This window comes from Thamnophis elegans, chromosome 9, assembly GCF_009769535.1.
Source record: "Thamnophis elegans isolate rThaEle1 chromosome 9, rThaEle1.pri, whole genome shotgun sequence".
Lineage (NCBI taxonomy): Eukaryota > Metazoa > Chordata > Lepidosauria > Squamata > Colubridae > Thamnophis > Thamnophis elegans.
This window is the reverse complement of record NC_045549.1, coordinates 8,534,351-8,552,444: the sequence shown is the minus strand read 5'-3', so window position 1 is coordinate 8,552,444 and position 18,094 is coordinate 8,534,351. Positions and strand designations below refer to the sequence as shown.

At 45.6% G+C, this 18,094-nt stretch overlaps 1 protein-coding gene across 1 annotated transcript in view; it reads right to left on the bottom strand.

Moving 5' to 3' along the window:
• LOC116513300 (extracellular matrix protein FRAS1-like) overlaps positions 1-18,094 on the bottom strand; it is a 164,499-nt gene that overhangs the window by 13,920 nt on the left and 132,485 nt on the right. Inside the window, exon 3 of the mRNA XM_032224318.1 lies at positions 1,590-1,697. Coding sequence (XP_032080209.1) covers positions 1,590-1,697 — 108 coding nt within the window. The remainder of the gene's footprint in view (positions 1-1,589; positions 1,698-18,094) is intronic.

Genomic DNA, 18,094 nt, shown 5'->3' with positions numbered 1-18,094 from the left:
GTCTTTAAGTCACCACCAGTGGTGGGATTCAGCCGGTTCGCACCTATTCGGGAGAACCGGTTCTTAACTTTCTAAGAGGTTCAGAGAACCAGTTGTTGGAAGAAATCTTCTTTCGGGTTTTTTCCGCTTTACAGGGCTAATCCTGTAAGGAAGGCAGGAAGGAAACATTCTGATGTTGTTTCTAGCTTAAATCTTTATTGCCCTGCTTACAGAAACTGCCTCTGCAGTTAACCCTTATTGCATTGTAACAGCTAAGGCGAAGTGCCTATCGACCTGAGTAATGTTGAGTTGGCCACGCCCACATGGTCACATGACCACTAAGCCCCGCCTACCCGCCTGGTCATTACGACCGAGAACCAGTTGTTAAATTATTTGAATCCCACCATTGAACACTTGAGAGACCGCCTACTGCCAATTACCTCCACTAGGCCAATAAGATCGCATAGATTAGGCCTCCTCCGAATTCCATCAGCCGGTCAATGTCGACTGGCAACTACCCGGAGGAGAGCCTTCTCGGTGGCTGCTCCGACCCTATGGAACGAACTCCCCGTGGAGATTCGTACCCTCACCACCCTCCAGGCCTTCCGCAAAGCCCTTAAAACCTGGCTGTCCCGACAGGCCTGGGGCTAAAGACTTCAACCCCACCCGAATAGTACGACTGTTGTGTTTTTTAACGATGTATTGTCTTTATGTGTATAACTTGTTTTGTACTTCCCCTCCCCTTGAATTGTGAGCCGCCCTGAGTCCCCCCAGGGAAAAGGGCGGCATACAAATAAAGTTAAAATCAAATCAAATCAAAATCAAACTAACTTAATGTATTACTGATGCCCTGAACTACTGTGACAAGAGAGGGTTGTAAAACAGGGCAAAACTCACTTAACTGTCTCACTTAGGAGAATAGAATAGAATAGAATTTTATTATTTGTATGCCGCCCTTCTCCGGGAGGACTCAGGGCAGCGAACAATTCAAGGGGGAAAAAGGGGAACATAAAAAACAAAATACAAATAATAAAAGTAAACAACAGTCGCACAACCATACATGTCGAGAGGGGAGGGGAACTCATCACCCCCAGGCCTGCCGGCAAAGCCAGGTTTTGACGGCTTTTCGGAAGGCCTGGAGAGAGGTGAGGGCCCGAATCCCTGCGGGGAGTTCATTCCAGAGGGCCGGAGCTGCCACAGAGAAGGCCCTCCCCCGGGTAATAGCCAGGTGGCATTGGCTGGTAGATGGCACCCGGAGGAGGCCAACCCTGTGAGATCTAATGGGTCTGTGGGAGGTAATTGGCAGCAGGCAGTCTCTCAAGTACCCAGATCAAGTACCCAGGAGCAGAAATCTGGGGCTCAATTATGGTTGTAAGGTGAGGACTACCTGAATGCCATCTCAGTGCAGAGAAAGAATGGAAACGTATTCCACTGGTCACCACATTTAAGTCACCGTCCTAGAGTTTCAATCTAAAGATCTTTTCCAATCTAGGATCTTTGCAACCTTCGGCCTCTCAAGCAGAAGTTCTTCTCCCGAGCTTTCGGGAGCGCGGCTCAGCCGCTGAGCTTCCCACTCCTTCGGTCTCTTGTCTTGTCTTGTCTTCTCTTACCTTCTCAAAGTTGCAGCGAGGGTCTCTGCACGCCGCGGCTTCGCACAGGACGACGTCCCCATGGCAACCGCACTGTTGGCACGAGTCCGGCTTCCAAACAGCGTTGTTCTGCAAACAAAACCATAATCCCCGAATTAAAATTCTATTTAGGAAGGGGGGAAAAAAGAAAAGAAAAAAGGAATTCACACGGCAGGCAGTTAACGGGGCGGCAGGAAAAGGATTCCCGGTGATTTTAAAAAGGGGGTTTCGCACGTTACCAGAGGCAACTGTGATTTGTCTACTCCGTGCTGATTAATACCCACGGCTGTTAATAAGTCCGAAGCTATTCATGTCATACTTTCAAAACATACAATCAAAAGACTCAGGTCTGCAATGAAAAGCAATCAATTTGAGCCGCAAAGTAAATTGATCCACCTAATCTCAGGAGCTACAATCTGATTAGCGCTTCTCTTCCATGGAGTTCGGGTTTCTTATAAACAGATTCAGGCTGGGAATTTAATGACTTCCAAAGGAGCATCCGATGCCTCCTCCGTTCATATTAAAATTAATGTCCTGGAAAAATTACCTGGGGTGTCGAACAGCTTCTGTGTGAGGCTCGGTGTTAGGCAAAGAGGCTGAAAGGATTGAGGGTTTGCTGGCGATAAAAGAGGAGGGGGGCACCCAGGAAGAAAGGATCCTGGCATGCAGTGGTCAAGGGAAACGATGCTTTGGAGTTTGAATACACTCAACTACATAGAACATCTTCCTAACCTAAGTAGGATGAAGCAGTATTTGGGGGTGATTGAAAACCAGAATAGGTAGGTAGGTAGGTAGGAGGAAAGAAGGGAGGGAGCAAGGGAGGGAGGAGGGAGCGGAAGAGAGGGAGAGGAGGGAAGGGAAGGGGGGGAGAGAAGGGGGAAGGGAGCGAGGGAGGAAGGAAGGAGAAAGGGAGGAAAGGAAGGGAGGGGGAGAGAGGGAGGGAAGAAAGGGAGGGAGGAGGGAAGGAGGGAGGGGGAGGAAGGGAGGAGAAAGGGAAGGGAGGGAGGAAGGAAGGAAGGAGAAAGGGAAGGAAGTAAGGGAGGGAGGGGGATAGAAGAAAGGGAGGGAAGGAGGGAGGGTGGAGGTAAGAAAGGGAGGGAGGAGGGAAGGAGGGAGGGAGGAAGGAAAGAACGAAGGAAGAAAAAAGAGAAGGAAGGGAGGAAAGAAGGAGAGAGAAAGGGAAGGAAGTAAGGGAGGGAGGGAGGAAGGAGAAAGGGAAGGAAGGAAGGGAGGGAGGGAGGGAGGAAGGAAGGAGAAAGGGAAGGAAGGAAGGAGAGAGAAAGGGAAGGAAGGGAGGGAGGGAGGAGAAAGGGAAGGAAGGAAGGAAAGAAAGAAGGAGAGAGAAAGGGAAGGAAGGAAGGGAGGGAGAGAGGGAGGGAGGAAGGAGAAAGGGAAGGAAGTAAGGGAGGGAGGGAGGAAGGAAGGAGAGAGAAAGGGAAGGAAGTAAGGGATGGAGGGAGGAGAAAGGGAAGGAAGTAAGGAAAGAAAGAAGGAGAGAGAAAGGGAAGGAAGTAAGGGAGGGAGAGAGGGAGGAAGGAAGGAAGGAAGGAAGGAAGGAAGGAAGGAAGGAAGGAAGGAAGGAAAGGTTCTTAACACTAATCATGATGGATAAAACCTTTCGAAGAACCGTTTCTACAGCATCCTTCGGCCCATGTAAACCATCCAACGGGACTTACACGACTAAAGGAAAATTGCTGGTAGAATTAGGCTAAATCTTGAACAATCCGGGCTAATTATACCTTGTGCGGAAGATGACTCCTATTGAAGGGGGTCCTTCCAAGGGTCCTTTGTTTTTTTCCTCGGAGACGGAAGAAGCTTCTTGGATGAGAAGCGAAACGTCTTCAAGGACAAAACAAAGCTTGACAATGCTTGGGACCACCAAGGCCTGGAGGACGGAGCATCTCCGTAGACATTTGAGGGGCATCGTAACGTGCAACCGGTGCATTTGAGAAGCATTGAATGTGTCCATTGCTTCTCCTGAACACACTCCCCTCCCCATTCCTCCTCTCGTATCTACGGCTTTCTGAATTTCTAAGCGCACGAGTGAATATCTGTGCAAAACCACTTGGTATTCAACTGGGGCGTTGCGAACGAATGCTAATCTGGAACAGAGAAAGAGCAGATGGACAAGAAGATTTCAGCTCAAGGATTCTCTGCTCTAAAGAGCGCTTCCTACTCAGATCTTTATTGAAGCTGGCCATAGTTGTTCCGAAAGCTATTCCATCTCTTCAATAAAATCTACCTGTCTGCTCCTCCCTTCCCTTGAATTCCATCTATACCTCCTAAGCCAGGGGTCAGCAAACTGCGGCTCTGGAGCCGCATGTGGCTCTTTCCTCCCTCTGCTGCAGCTCCGTCACCAGTCAGCCCCACAATTTTGAGAGGAGCTTCCGGTGGGGGGAGGGGGGAGAGAAGCACAGTGCGCCAGGAGAATACTCTATGCCAAGGAGAGGGTTTCCCAGTTGTCTCAACAATTGATAGGGCTTTCAGTTATGACAGGTAGAGGAAAAAGTATGCCACGCTAGGAGGAGACTCTATGGTGGGGGAACTGGACTTCTGGTCGGCAGAGGAAAAAGGATGCTGCGCTAGGAGGAGACTCTATGATGAGGGAACTGAACTTCCAATCAGCTTCAGAATTGAACAGGGGGCTTCCAGTTAGGACCTTTGTAGCTCCCGGTGGTCCTAATAGGAATCCCCCTGTTCAATTCTGGAGCTGACGGAAGTTCAGTTCCCTCACCATAGAGTCTCCTCTTAGCGTGGCATACTTTTTCCTCTACTTGTCATAACCGAAAGCGCTATCAATTGTGGAGACAACTGGAAAACCCTCCCCTTGCCATAAAGTCTTCTCTTGGCGCACTGTGCTTCTCTCCCCCCTCACCCCACCGGAAGCTCCTCTCAAAATTGTGGCGCCGACCGGTGACGGAGCCACAGCAGAGGGAGGAAAGAACTACATGCGGCTCTGGAGTTTGCTGACCCCTGTCATAGGTCAATGATGCCGAACCTGTGGCATGCAGAGCCCTCTCTGGGGGCATGCGAGCCGTCATCAACCCAGCTCAGCTGCAGCATGCATTTGCGCGTGCCACCCCCCAGCCAGCTGGTTTTCAGGTCTCTGCCACGCATGCATGGGGAGACACATGTGCATGTGCAGGGAGTGGGTGCTTTTTTTGGTCCCAGGAGGCTTCAGGGAGGACTACTAGGCCCAAAACGAGGCGCGGGGGAGTCACACGCACATGCACAGGAGGGAGAGTGAGGAGACATGCACATATGCGCAGTGGAGGGGGGATTACAGGGGGTGTTGTGTACACATTGCATTATGGATGTGGCCACTCATGCGCTGTCGCGCATGTGCGTGCACTTTTCGCACCCCACAACAAAAAGATTAGTCATAGGTTCTCCATCACATTAGGGGACTGGAGGCTAAAACATATGAGGAACAGTTGCAGGAACTGGGCATGTCTAGTTTAATGAAAAGAAGGACTAGGGGAGACATGATAGCAGTCTTCCAATATCTCAGTGTCTGCCATAAAGAAGCAGGAGTCAAGCTATTCTCCAAAGCACCCGAGGGTAGAACAAGAAGTAATGGATGGAAACTAATCAAGGAGAGAAGCCACTTAGAACTGAGGAGAAATTTCCTGACAGTTAGAACAATTAATCAGTGGAACAATTTGCCTACAGAAGTTGTGAATGCTCCAACACTGGAAGTCTTTAAGAAGATATTGAATAACAATTTGTCTGAAATGGTGTAGGGTTACCTGCCGAAGCAGGGGGTTGGACTAGAAGACCTCCAAGGTCCCTTTCAATTCTGTTATTCTATTCTATTCTATTCTGTTCTATTCTTTTCTATTCTTAGGAAGGAAGGAAGGAAGGAAGGAAGGAGGGAGGGAGGGAGGGAGGGAGGGAAAGAAAGAAAGAAAGAAAGAAAGAAAGAAAGAAAGAAAGAAAGAAAGAAAGAAAGAAAGAAAGGAGTCAAGCTATTCTCCAAAAGCACCTGAGGGTAGAACAAGAAGCAATGGGTGGAAACTAATCAAAGAGAGAAGCAACTTAGAACTGAGGAGAAATTTCCTGACAGTGAGAACAATTAACCAGTGGAACAACTTGCCTCCAGAAGTTGTGAATTCTCCAACACTGGAAGTTTTAAAGAAGATGTTGGATAACCATTTGTCTGAAGTGGTGTAGGGTTTCCTGCCTAGGCAGGGGGTTGGACTAGAAGGCCTCCAAGCTCCCTTCCAACTCTGTTATTCTATATTCCTTTCCGAGGTTGGCACTCTCCATGGCAATATGCCAATAACGCTCTCATGTGCGTGGGGGCTATTAGAAGTCAAAAAAGTGGGTTTACAATGTACACCCACCCCCCCACCCCCCCATGGCATGATACGGTCTAGTCCAACTCCATGACCGGCATAACTTTGGGGTATATCAATAGGCAGCTTTTAAAACGGGTCACTGCTTCCTGGCAGAGAACATCTCGTCCTCCCGTACCAACCTGCAGGGAATCTTAAACTTAAACACAGCCAGAGAACCACATAAATTTGCAGCCTTGGAGTTCAAGACATAAATGTTCCCAGGGAGAGCTTTCATATATATATATATATATATTTTTAAAAAAACCTCCAATAACATAACTAGCCTTCGGTATGGATGGAGTCGCTGCACTAACAGAAGATAAGCGGAGAAAAACTGTCTCGCTGGGCCTGATTTACTACCCCAGTTGCAAAATCAATTCGGGCCAAGTTATATGTGTGTCAGGCTAACTCCCGGGCTGCGTTTAATCTGATCTCAGAGCTTTAAACAAAAGAGGGGCAGAGAAAGACGAAGGAAACACAGAAGCAGTGGGACACGGTGAAAGTTTTGGGTCTTGGCGCTATCTGCCCTCCCCATTAGAAAATTGGCATTAATTTTTTCAAGTCCGAGGATTTAAAAAGCCTAATTTTGGCTGTTGGTTTCACTTCTGTTCTTGCTTATCCCAGCGATGACCTAGAAGTGTGATGGCTAACTTTTTCGTCGCAACACTAGTGGGTTCCGGATCCCATTCCAACCAATACGGTTGGAACGGGCTCGGCAGCATCCACATGGACACGCACATGCGCGCATGCATCTTAGCGCCTCCGTGAGCCTCCGCGATTCTCCAGCTGCTCAGCAGAGCATTGCGCAGACGGTGTACACGCCGTGCACATGAGCAGAAGCGCCGAAGACTTAAAAGACCAACAAGGAGCTCAGGCGGGTGGGCCCTCCGGAGCACCGGAGCAGAACGGTATCCGGTGCTCCGGGCAGGCTACGGTACGCCCATACCGGGGAGTACCGCCTGAAACCCACCACTGATACGCACCCATAATGCAAGGCACGCACGATTCCCACGTGCACTCCCCCGCATGTGCACAACCCCGTACTCCCCCTGCCCCCTGTGTATGTGTGTGTGACCCCCCGCACATGTGCATGCAATCCCCCCACGGCCTCCCCACGCAAGCGTGCGTGTTCCGCATGCTCCCCCCCCCCGTGCATGGGCGGCAGAGATTCAAAAACCAGCTGGGATGCATGCACGCATGTGCAGTGGAGCTGAGCTAGGGCGACGGCCTGCATGCCTGCAGAGAGGGCTCTGCATGCCACCTGTGGCACAAGTGCCATGGGTTCTCCCTCACAGTCCTAGAACAAGGAATAAAAGGTAGTCCTCTACTTACAGCTGGTCACTTAGCAAACATTCAACATTATGACCAACACACACACAAACACCTGTAGTCATATGAACGCATATTAGGTCCTCAGCTATTGGCCTGAATCCTATAGTCATGTGACCACGATTGATGACATTTTTGCCGGGAAAAACTGGTTTTAATTTTGGTTTCCAGCGGGCAAAAAACAAAAAACGACAGGTTTGCTTAACGACCGTCGCATTCGCTTTATGATCTCCACAAAAGGGTCACAGTATCAATCATGTGATGACTTGCTTTATGACCGTCACAATTTACAACCAGAATCGCTGGCTCCGTTACAGTCATAAATTAAGGATAATCTGTATAGGAAAAAAGTGTAATATCCTCTCAGAATTCTGTCTGACTCTGCATCTCACAGGCTGCTTCAGATTGGCTGTGAAGGGAAAATGTGCTTCAAACAGAACAGAAGTGGGGAGTTATAGCTCCATTACGACTTGTGGACTTTGACTCCCAGAATTCCTGAGCCTGGAATTCTGGGAGTTGAAGTCCACAAGTCATAAAGGGAGCCATCGTAGAGCATAATAAGCTTGGATCAGCGCCGGCGGCTGATTTCTGGCAGGCCACACAAAATCTATTAGTACTTTCAAAGTAAAGAGGCGGGGCGATTCAAAAGACTTCAATGGGCTTAAGCAGTGGGATGAAAAGAAAACTACAAGGTGGAATTTAAGTAGGAGAATGCCAAGCTCAACATCCGGATGGGAAAAATGAAAGGCAAAAGTACTAGCTTGGCAGCTTAACAAGGGAATAGGCATTTTAATAGACCACAAGTCGAACTGGAGCCAAATCTCGGCCTTATGAAGTAGACCAGGGAGTCTCCAAACTCGACAACTATAAGACTTGTGGACTTCCCCTCAGAGTCAACTGTCAGCCTTATGAGGTAAACCAGGGGGTCTCCAAACTCAACAAATGTAAGACTTGTGGACTTCCCCTCAGAGTCAACTGTCAGCCTTATGAGGTAAACCAGGGGGTCTCCAAACTCAACAAATGTAAGACTTGTGGACTTCCCCTCAGAGTCAACTGTCAGCCTTATGAGGTAAACCAGGGGGTCTCCAAACTCAACAAATGTAAGACTTGTGGACTTCCCCTCAGAGTCAACTGTCAGCCTTATGAGGTAAACCAGGGGGTCTCCAAACTCAACAAATGTAAGACTTGTGGACTTCCCCTCAGAGTCAACTGTCAGCCTTATGAGGTAAACCAGGGGGTCTCCAAACTCAACAAATGTAAGACTTGTGGACTTCCCCTCAGAGTCAACTGTCAGCCTTATGAGGTAAACCAGGGGGTCTCCAAACTCAACAAATGTAAGACTTGTGGACTTCCCCTCAGAGTCAACTGTCAGCCTTATGAGGTAAACCAGGGGGTCTCCAAACTCGACAACTATAAGACTTGTGGACTTCACCTCAGAGTCAACTGTCAGCCTTATGAGGTAGATGTGTTGACTTCTCCTTTGCTGGACATCTTCTGGATGGTTGGCTGTCAGAGAGGCCTTAGATTAGGGGTGTCAAACTCAAGGCCTGGAGGCCGGATCTGGCCCGTGGGGGTGCTTACATCTGGCCCACAGGGCTACCCTGGAAACAGCAAAGAACTGGCCCGTGGTGCCTCTGCCAGCAAAAATGGAGCTCGGGAGGGCCGTGTGCAGCTCTCCGGAGGTCTGCTTTTGCTAGCAGAGGATTGCAAGAGGCCATTGCAGCCGAAAACGGAGCTTGGGAGCTCATTTTCAATGGTAGAGTGCTCGGGCCACCATAGCCACCCCCGACACGAGTGACGTTGAGCTCGTCATGTCCCCTGACCACGCCCCGCAAGGTCAAACACCACCATGATGCGGCCATCAATGAAAGCAAATTTGGCACTTTAGATCCGTGGTGGTGAAGTTATAGTAAGTGTGGTGGAAGTGGCACACAGAGCCATCTCTCGGGGCACACCAGCTATCATCGCCCATTGCTCTTCCAGATTCCAGTATGCAGATGCGCGCTAGCAAGCTGGTCTTTGCATGCATGGGAGTGCCGGAAATCAGAAGAGCAGCTTCCTGGCGCAAATGCGCACACTGGGAAGCTGAGCTTCTGGTTTCCGGCACGCCAGCTGGTCTTCGCGTACACATGTGCACCAGAAACCGGAAGACCAGATGACCAGCGCATACACGCACTGGAAACTAGAAACTCAACTTCCCAGAGCACACATCTGTGCCAAGAAACTCCACTTCCGGTTTCGGGCGCTCTCCTTCCCTCCACCCCCACCCCGAGGCGCATGCTCCTGTTTCAGCACTCAATGCCGGAAAGGTTTGCCAACACTGCCTTAGATCTTGTAATGGGTAGAAGAAGTTTGGACTAGATAACGTCTAAGATCCATTCCAACTCTGAGATTCTATGATACAACAGATTATCAGAGTCTTGCCAAAGAGGCCAGATCCTGGCAGATGCTTACGTCTTTAAGCAAGACTGCATGCTCAGTTACACGAAGGCGGGGAACGCGGAAGAACCCCTTCCCACTTTGTAAATCTACTTCCCACAAACATAATTTTTTTTGCAAGAAATTTTTATTTTTATTAAACAACACACACACACACACACAGAGAGAGAGACAAAATCACCATCACATACAGCATGTCATTTCGTTACAAGTGTTTTTGCATCCACATTCTCAAATAGCATTTACAATCCCAGATTTTTCCTCTAGTATAAGTAAATACCTCACTTTCATTGTACAATATATATTCAATTACAAATAGTATTATTATTTTTTTCCAATAAACCTAATTCCCTTACATTCTTGATTGTCTATTTAATAACAGTATGCCTTTGTCTAATCACAGATCCCAATATGAAAGAGATTTACCAATCATTTATATTTGTAGATCACTGTTTTCAATTATGCATAATTCCACCAATCAACTATCGAGTATGCTTATGTTCATTATTGTCCTTATACATCATACATTCAAACAGAGATGTTATTCCTTTATTTTTCAACAAGATCTTCTAGTCACTACATATATATATATATATACCAATTTTTAATTATTTCCTTATTAAAATTACTTCTCAACAACAAGATATCTTTGTAATATATTCTTAGGGTTATACATTATATCACCAATCCTCTATCAAGTATACATAAAAATCATTGTTATCCATTTTAAAACAAAAAGTTCTAAAGTATTCAATTCATCTGTGTATCAGTTTTTCATTGTATCGTTGTTAATCTATTTCACAGCATGATTGTGTTATCATTTAACTCCTTCACTTAAAACATGAGTAAAACATTTTTCATTTCCAAGTTTTTTCCCCCCCAACCACTGATAAAACTCGCAAACGTAATTTTGAGGGTTCGAACTTCAAAGACAGAAAAAGGAGGAAAGGGAGGCTTGAAAGATTGAAGTCAGATCGGGAAAGCGACTATTAGATTCTGGATCCTAATGGGGTTTAAACCAAGACCAAATACAATAAGGAACCAGGAGAAGTAAATGATTCAGGCATGTGCCTGGCCTGGGACAAGACTAAAATGCGGTAGTGCTTTTGCAAGCCGCAGGCTGCTCTTCAATCACATTTTAGCACTCTCCAGAGTCTCCCAAAATTGCGCTGGAAAAACACTGAATATTGGCCATGCGATTTGGGATTTTAAAAAAAAAGACAAGAAAATGGTTGCGTTAAGCTTCTGTTAGGCTTAGCACACCTATTTTGGATTATGCCTCCCAAATGCTCCAATAATCATCTAAAAGAGCAAAAAGCTTTAGCTTTCGTTTCTCCCGGGTGACCTCTTTCTATCAATAAAGCTCAAACAAGTTATCCAAGCTTGTTTCCAAGTAAAGATAGGCAGATGAGATTCTGGGCATTAAAAAGGGACAATCCGTCACAGCCGACTCTCTGTGGCCAACTCACCACCGCGAACTTGCCATGGCCAATTTGCTGCGGGTCAACTCACCAGGGGACGATTTAACAAACCAATTTAATTAAGGTGGGCTTAAGATACAAGAAGGATCTTGACAGACTTGAACATTGGATGCTATCTAACAAAAGAAAATTCAATGCTGAAAAAAGTAAGTTAGGCAAGAAAAACGAAATGCACAGGTACAGTATAGGTGGTATCCTTGCTCAATAGCAGTAACTGTGAGAGGGATCTTGGAGTCCTAGTGGACAACCATTTAAATAGGAGCCAGCCGTGGGCAGCAGCTGCCAAAAAAGCCAACACAGTTCTAGGCTGCATAAATAGAGGGCTAGAATCAAGATCACGTGAAGGGTTTATAAAGCGGTAACAAAAGAGCTCAGGAGCACAGAGGAACGCTCTGCTTTTAGTTGTCCAAGTGATGTCTCATCCTTCCACACCTAAATTGGTAAAAGAGGAATGAGAAGAAGGTAGAGGAGGATGGAGGGGAGAGAGAGGAGAGAGGAGAGGAGAGGAGAGGGAGGAAAGCACGAGAACTGGAGGAAGCAAAAGCGGAAGAAGAAGGAGGAGGAGGAGGAGGAGGAGGAGGAGGAAGAAGAAGAAGAAGAAGAAGAAGAAGAAGAAGAAGAAGAAGAAGAAGAAGAAGAAGAGGCGGAAGAGGAAGCAGAAGAAGAAGATGAGGAGGAGAAGGAGGAAGCAGAAGATGAAGAAGATGAGGAGGAGGAAGCAGAAGAGGAGGAAGAAGAGGAGGAGGAGGAAGCAGAAGAAGAGGAAGAGGAGGAGGAGGAGGAAGAAGAAGAAGAAGAAGGAGAAGGAGAAGAAGGGAGGAGGGAGGAGGAGGAAGAAGGAGGAGGAGGAGGAGGAGGAGGAGGAGGAGGAGGAGAAGAAGAAGAAGAAGAAGAAGAAGAAGAAGAGGCGGAAGAGGAAGCAGAAGACGAAGATGAGGAGGAGGAGGAGGAAGAAGAGGAAGAAGATGAGGAGGAGGAGGAAGCAGAAGAAGAGGAAGAGGAGGAGGAGGAGGAGGAGGAAGGAGGAGGAGGGGGGGAGGAGGAGGAGGAGGAGGAAGAAGAAGAAGAATCTCCAACAATCTCCTGTTTTTCCCTGCTACTATTAAATCACAAGAGGAATCTCAGAAGGACATGCCTGCCTTGGAATCTTCCCAGGAGCAGATCTTTTGGCACCATTCAGAGGATCTCCTGCCTTCCTTTAGAAACTGCCAGAGAACTTCTCTGCCTGGGAAGAAACCCAAAGGAAACGGTTCCTCCGCCCACCAAACCCGGGGAGTATTCCGAAAAGCCCAGGAATCCTGAGAGTCTTTGAGCAGAATCACTCAAATGATAAAGATGGCTTCTTCATATTACAAAGAGAGCATGACTCATCCCTTCGGACACGCAAGGCATGCAACAGCTGCTTCAGTCTCCGACCCATCTCCATTTTATTGGGCTTTCGGAGAGCATTTGCCCAATGCTGAACGGGTAACAAGAGACAAAACCTTGGGAAATGCATGGAAATGAACGTAGGACATCTGTTTCGGGATGTCTCCTTCTTTATACTGTGAGGTTTGAGAAGACGTTGAGACCCATAGAAGTTTGAGAACACATCCAAGTCAAAATGAGCCAAAAATGAAATTGAAGAACAATCAGCGTTTAATCTTTGATCAAAGTTTAAAGACAAGATGGTCAGTTGTTCCCAACATACCCCAAGGATATGAAGGGAAGAACTACTCTTCAGAGAAAGGGTAGCTCCTTTTTTTATACAGTGAGAAACATCATCACTAGCCTTATCAACCTTATCTCTTTCCTGTTCCCACGACTGGCCATTTGGCCCCCCTGTTGTGAAGGGCACAGATCAGGGCTGGGTTCCTGCCAGTTCTAACCTCTTCTATAGAAGAGGTTCCACAAATCTACAGTGCCGTTTAGAACCGGTTCCAGCTCCCTCCCTCCGCCCGTCCGCACATCATCAAGATGAAGAGCAAGAGGAGGAATTCTGGGAGTTTAAGTCCACAAGTCTTAAAGCTGCCAAGTTTGAACACTCTTGGAGTTTTTTTTTCTAAAGGGTTAAGGGTGCAAGGGTCTTGTAACTTGACAGCTTTAAGGCTTGCATGCTTCAATGCCAGAGTTCCTGAGCCAACATGACTGGAGGAGGAATTCTGGGAGTTGAAGTCCACAAGTCTTAAAGCTGGCAAGTTTGAACACTCCTGGAGTTTTTTTTCTAAAGGGTTAAGGGTGCAAGGGTCTTGTAACTTGACAGCTTTAAGACTCGCGTGCTTCAATGCCAGAGTTCCTGAGCCAACATGACTGGAGGAGGAATTCTGGGAGTTGAAGTCCACAAGTCTTAAAGCTGTCAAGTTTGAACACTCCTGGAGTTTTTATTTCTAAAGGGTTAAGGGTGCAAGGGTCTTGTAACTTGACAGCTTTAAGACTTGCGTGCTTCAAATGCCAGAGTTTCTGAGCCAACATTTTGGTTGCTAAGCAAGAATTAAGTGAGTTTCACCACATTTTACAAGTTGGCCATGCCCACCCAGTCGCATGGCTGGCAAGCCACTCCCATCTGGTCACACGGCTGGCAAGCCACTCCCACAAAGCAGGCCACACCTACAGAAGAGGTTCTAAAAAAAATTGAAACCTACCACTGGCACAGATCAAAGATGAGATACGTTCTTAGGCAAAAGGGGGACAGATCAAAGGTGTCAGTTTTACAGCTCTTTACAGCTCCATTCTGGGATAAGTTCTATGCTCTTAGATTGCAGGTGGATAAGAGTTCGAATGGCAAAGATCACGAATATCAGCATTTGCCAGATATTCTACAGACCCCAATAACATTGCCCCCAGGAGGTCAGTTGCAGGGAACAAAAGGCACTTACAGCATGCAAGCATATACGTTACAAATACAAGGCATAATATGTGTGTGTGTTACAGAAAACAAATGTTTCTATTAAAACCAACAAGTTTGTATCCTTATTACGATTCCCCTTCCATACAATGACACAGTGGACATGGATATGGGCAGACTCAGCTGGCTGTGGTCCAGGGATTGTGAGAGATTGGGCATAATTTATCGACTTACACACAACAACAACTTTCACGATATAGTCCAAAAAGGCATGGGGGGAGGAAGGAGAAAATAGAAGGGAATAATTAATGCAAATTAGCTAATAACCCGGCATTGCCCAGGTACTTATTTATAGGGGGGGGGGGGGAATGTCGGGACCAAACATAATTTCTAATGTTGGATTTCCCCTCCCTTAACAGAGGGTCTGTGAAGCCGTTACCATGGCAACACCACTGCGCCGTACAGTAGAAGCCATTTTACAGCACTACAGTAGAAGCCATTTGAAGGCACAACAGGCTGTATCTTAAAAGAACCCACACCCTTAGGAGTGTTGGGGTGTCTTACCCGCACAGTGTTTATCTCTAGAGAGTAAGCCACCTGTGTACCAAGTTTGGTTGAAATTGCTCAAGACGTTCCAGAGTTATGCTGGAACATACACACACAGATGATATTGATGGATAGGTAGGCAGGTAGGTAGGTAGGTAGGTAGGTAGATAGATAGAGAAAGAGAGACAGACAGACAGACAGAGAGACAGAGAGACAGGAAGATAGATAGATAGATAGATAGATAGATAGATAGATAGATAGATAGAAGATAGATAGATAGATAGATAGATAGATGATAGATAGATAGAGAGAAGATAGATAGATAGATAATAGATAGATAGATAGATAGATAGATAGATAGATAGATAGATAGATAGATAGATAGATATAGATGATAGATAGATAGATAGATGATACATAGATATATGATAGATAGATAGATGATAGATAAAAAGATAGATAGATGATAGATAGATGATAGATAGATAGATGATAGATAAAAAGATAGATAGATGATATAGATAGATAGATGATAGATAGACAGACAGAGACAGACAGATATAGATATAGATATAGATATAGATATAGATATAGATATAGATATAGATATAGATATAGATATAGATATAGATATAGATATAGATATACGGTAGATATAGATATATGAAGAATTTCTCTTCTGGACTGTGAGACCATATTTATTAATTTGGGGTTATGAAGCTCGTAGACGATGGATCCGTATGTAACAGGTGCTTTTCAGCTGCCGACAGAGATTTGAGTATCTGTTTGTCATAGCGTAAAACATTAATGTTGCAGCAAGAATCACTCTGGCAAAGACTAAATCCTGATTACTGCAGCGTGAAATAGATCAGCAATCGTCTTCCTGAGCTGCCTCTGGGGCAGCACTTTGTTATCAATTGGAAAATAGGGCGTTTAAATCTAAAACCTTCCGGTGCCACTCAAAGATTGTCAGTCAGATCAAAGCGAATAGGCGACTCATGACCACAACTGAACCCGAAATTTCTGTTGCTAAGAGAGACAGCTGTTAAGTGAACTTTGGCCCATTTTACGACCTTTCCTGCCACCGGGGTTAAGGGAATCCCTGCGGTTAGGAACACGGTTGTAAAATGAATTTTGGTTCCTCATTGACGTTGCTTGCCAGAAGGTCGCAAAGGGGGGAATCACATGACCCCGGGACATTGCAACTGTCATAAGTATGAGTCAGTTGAGTGGTGCGGTGGCCTAGAGATGGCGCTCTTGCCTCACAATCAGGAAGTTGTGAGTTCGATCCTAGGTAGAGGCAGATATTTCTCTCTCTGGGCACAATGAGAATGTGTCTGCTAAATACAACTCCGCATTGGCAACAGGAAGAGCATCTGGCCAGGAAATACTCAACTCCATTCAGTTGCCCAGACTCCACCCCACAAGCAATTATGGGGGCGTTAAAAGAAGAAGATAAGTACGAGTCACCCGCCAAGCATCTGAATTCTGATCCCATGACCATGGGGATGTTGCATTGGTCATAAGCGTGAAAAGCTGCCTTAAGTCCCTTTTTTTTTCAGTGCAGTTGCAACCTTGAACGGTCGCTAAATGAATGGTCCTTAGGCGAGGACCACCTGGGATTCCGTAAATGTCATTGGCTTGCACCCACAATGCTTTTCACCTCTCTTGCTTAGCAGCTCGAAGTGACAACTGCGCTTGAGTCACCAAAGTTTGTCTACGCGGAAATCAGTTGAGTTCCAACCTATCTGGAGGGGGAACCAGTTTGTGAAAGGCTGATCTAATCGTATCATGAATAAAATATTGGCACGCATTTATATTTTAAAGACACTGCAAGACGGGATTGGAAAACAACAAGGCGCCTTTCGGTAGATGGCTGCACGAGCAGCTCTCAACATGTTTACTCACCCAAATGGCATTTAAACGGCACTCTGGCTTGGAAGGAAGCACGCCAAAGCTGACAATTTCTATTTCTATTCTATTTATTGAATTTATAGGCCGCCCAATCCCGGAGGACTCCGGGCGGCTTACAGAAATAAGAAATATTAAAAAGATTAAAACAAACAAGACACAGCAAATTAAAAAGAAACACAACATACACCCAGTCTAAGCGGGGCTGGACCTCAATTAAGAGGTCAACAGCCCCAGCCTGCCGGAAAAGCCAGGTTTTGATAGCTTTTCGGAAGGCCATGAGAGTGGGTAGGGTCCGGAGCTCGTTCCATAAGGCCGGAGCGGCAAAGAGAAGGCCCTACTCCGAGGTGTCGCCAGCCAACATTGTCCAGCTGATGGCACCTGGAGAAGGCCCATCCTGTGAGATCTTATCGGTCTTAGGGAGGTATGCGGCAGAAGACGGTCTCGTAGATATCCGGGTCCTAGGCCATGTAGGGCTTTAAAGGTGATAACCAGCACCTTGAATCGTGCTCGGAGACCAATAGGGAGCCAGTGCAGCTCGCGGAGGATAGGTGTAGTATGGGTGTACCTTGGTACACCTAGTATCGCTCGCGTGGCTGTATTCTGAACTAATTGTAGTCTCCGAACACTTTTCAGGGGCAGCTCCAAGTTACTATTAACACTGACTTTCCTCTATTCCTTCTCTGCAGCTATTAGAGAGACCTTAACCAATCCTGGTTAATCAGCTGTCTTGTCAGAGTTTGGATACACAGACTGTCCTCAACTTACATCCATTTTGTTTAGCGACCGTTCAAAATTACAACAGCACTGAAAAAAAGTGACTTGTGACTTCTTTTAACACTTATGACAACTGCGGCCTCCTCACTCGACTCGTATTTATCACGATTCTAAGTGTTCCAGGGTCATATGGTCACCTTTTGCAATCCTCTGACAACCAGCCAATGAGGAAACCAGATTAATTTAACAATCCTGATTATTTTTTTTTGGTTTATTATTTAATTTATATTTTATTTTATTCGCTTAGTTTAATATAGTTTAGTTTAGTTTAATTCAAAGTCCAATGAGGAAACCAGATTAACTTGACAACCGTGATTTTTTTTGTTTATTATTTAATTTATATTTTATTTTATTCGCTTAGTTAATATAGTTTAGTTTAATTCAAAGTCAATGAGGAAACCAGTTTAACTTAACAACCGTGATTTTTTTTTGTTTATTATTTAATTTATAGTTTATTTTATTCGTTTAGTTAATATAGTTTAGTTTAGTTTAATTCAAAGTCAATGAGGAAACCAGATTAACTTGACAACCCTGATTTTTTTGGGTTTATTATTTAATTTATATTTTATTTTATTCGCTTAGTTTAATACAGTTTAGTTTAGTTTAATTCAAAGTCAATGGGGAAACCAGATTAACTTAACAACCGTGATTTTTTTGTTTATTATTTAATTTATAGTTTATTTTATTCGCTTAGTTAATATAGTTTAGTTTAGTTTAATTCAAAGTCAATGAGGAAACCAGATTAACTTGACAACCCTGATTTTTTTTGGGGGGGGGTTTATTATTTAATGTATAGTTTATTTTATTTGTTTAGTTTAATATAGTTTAGTTTAATTCAAA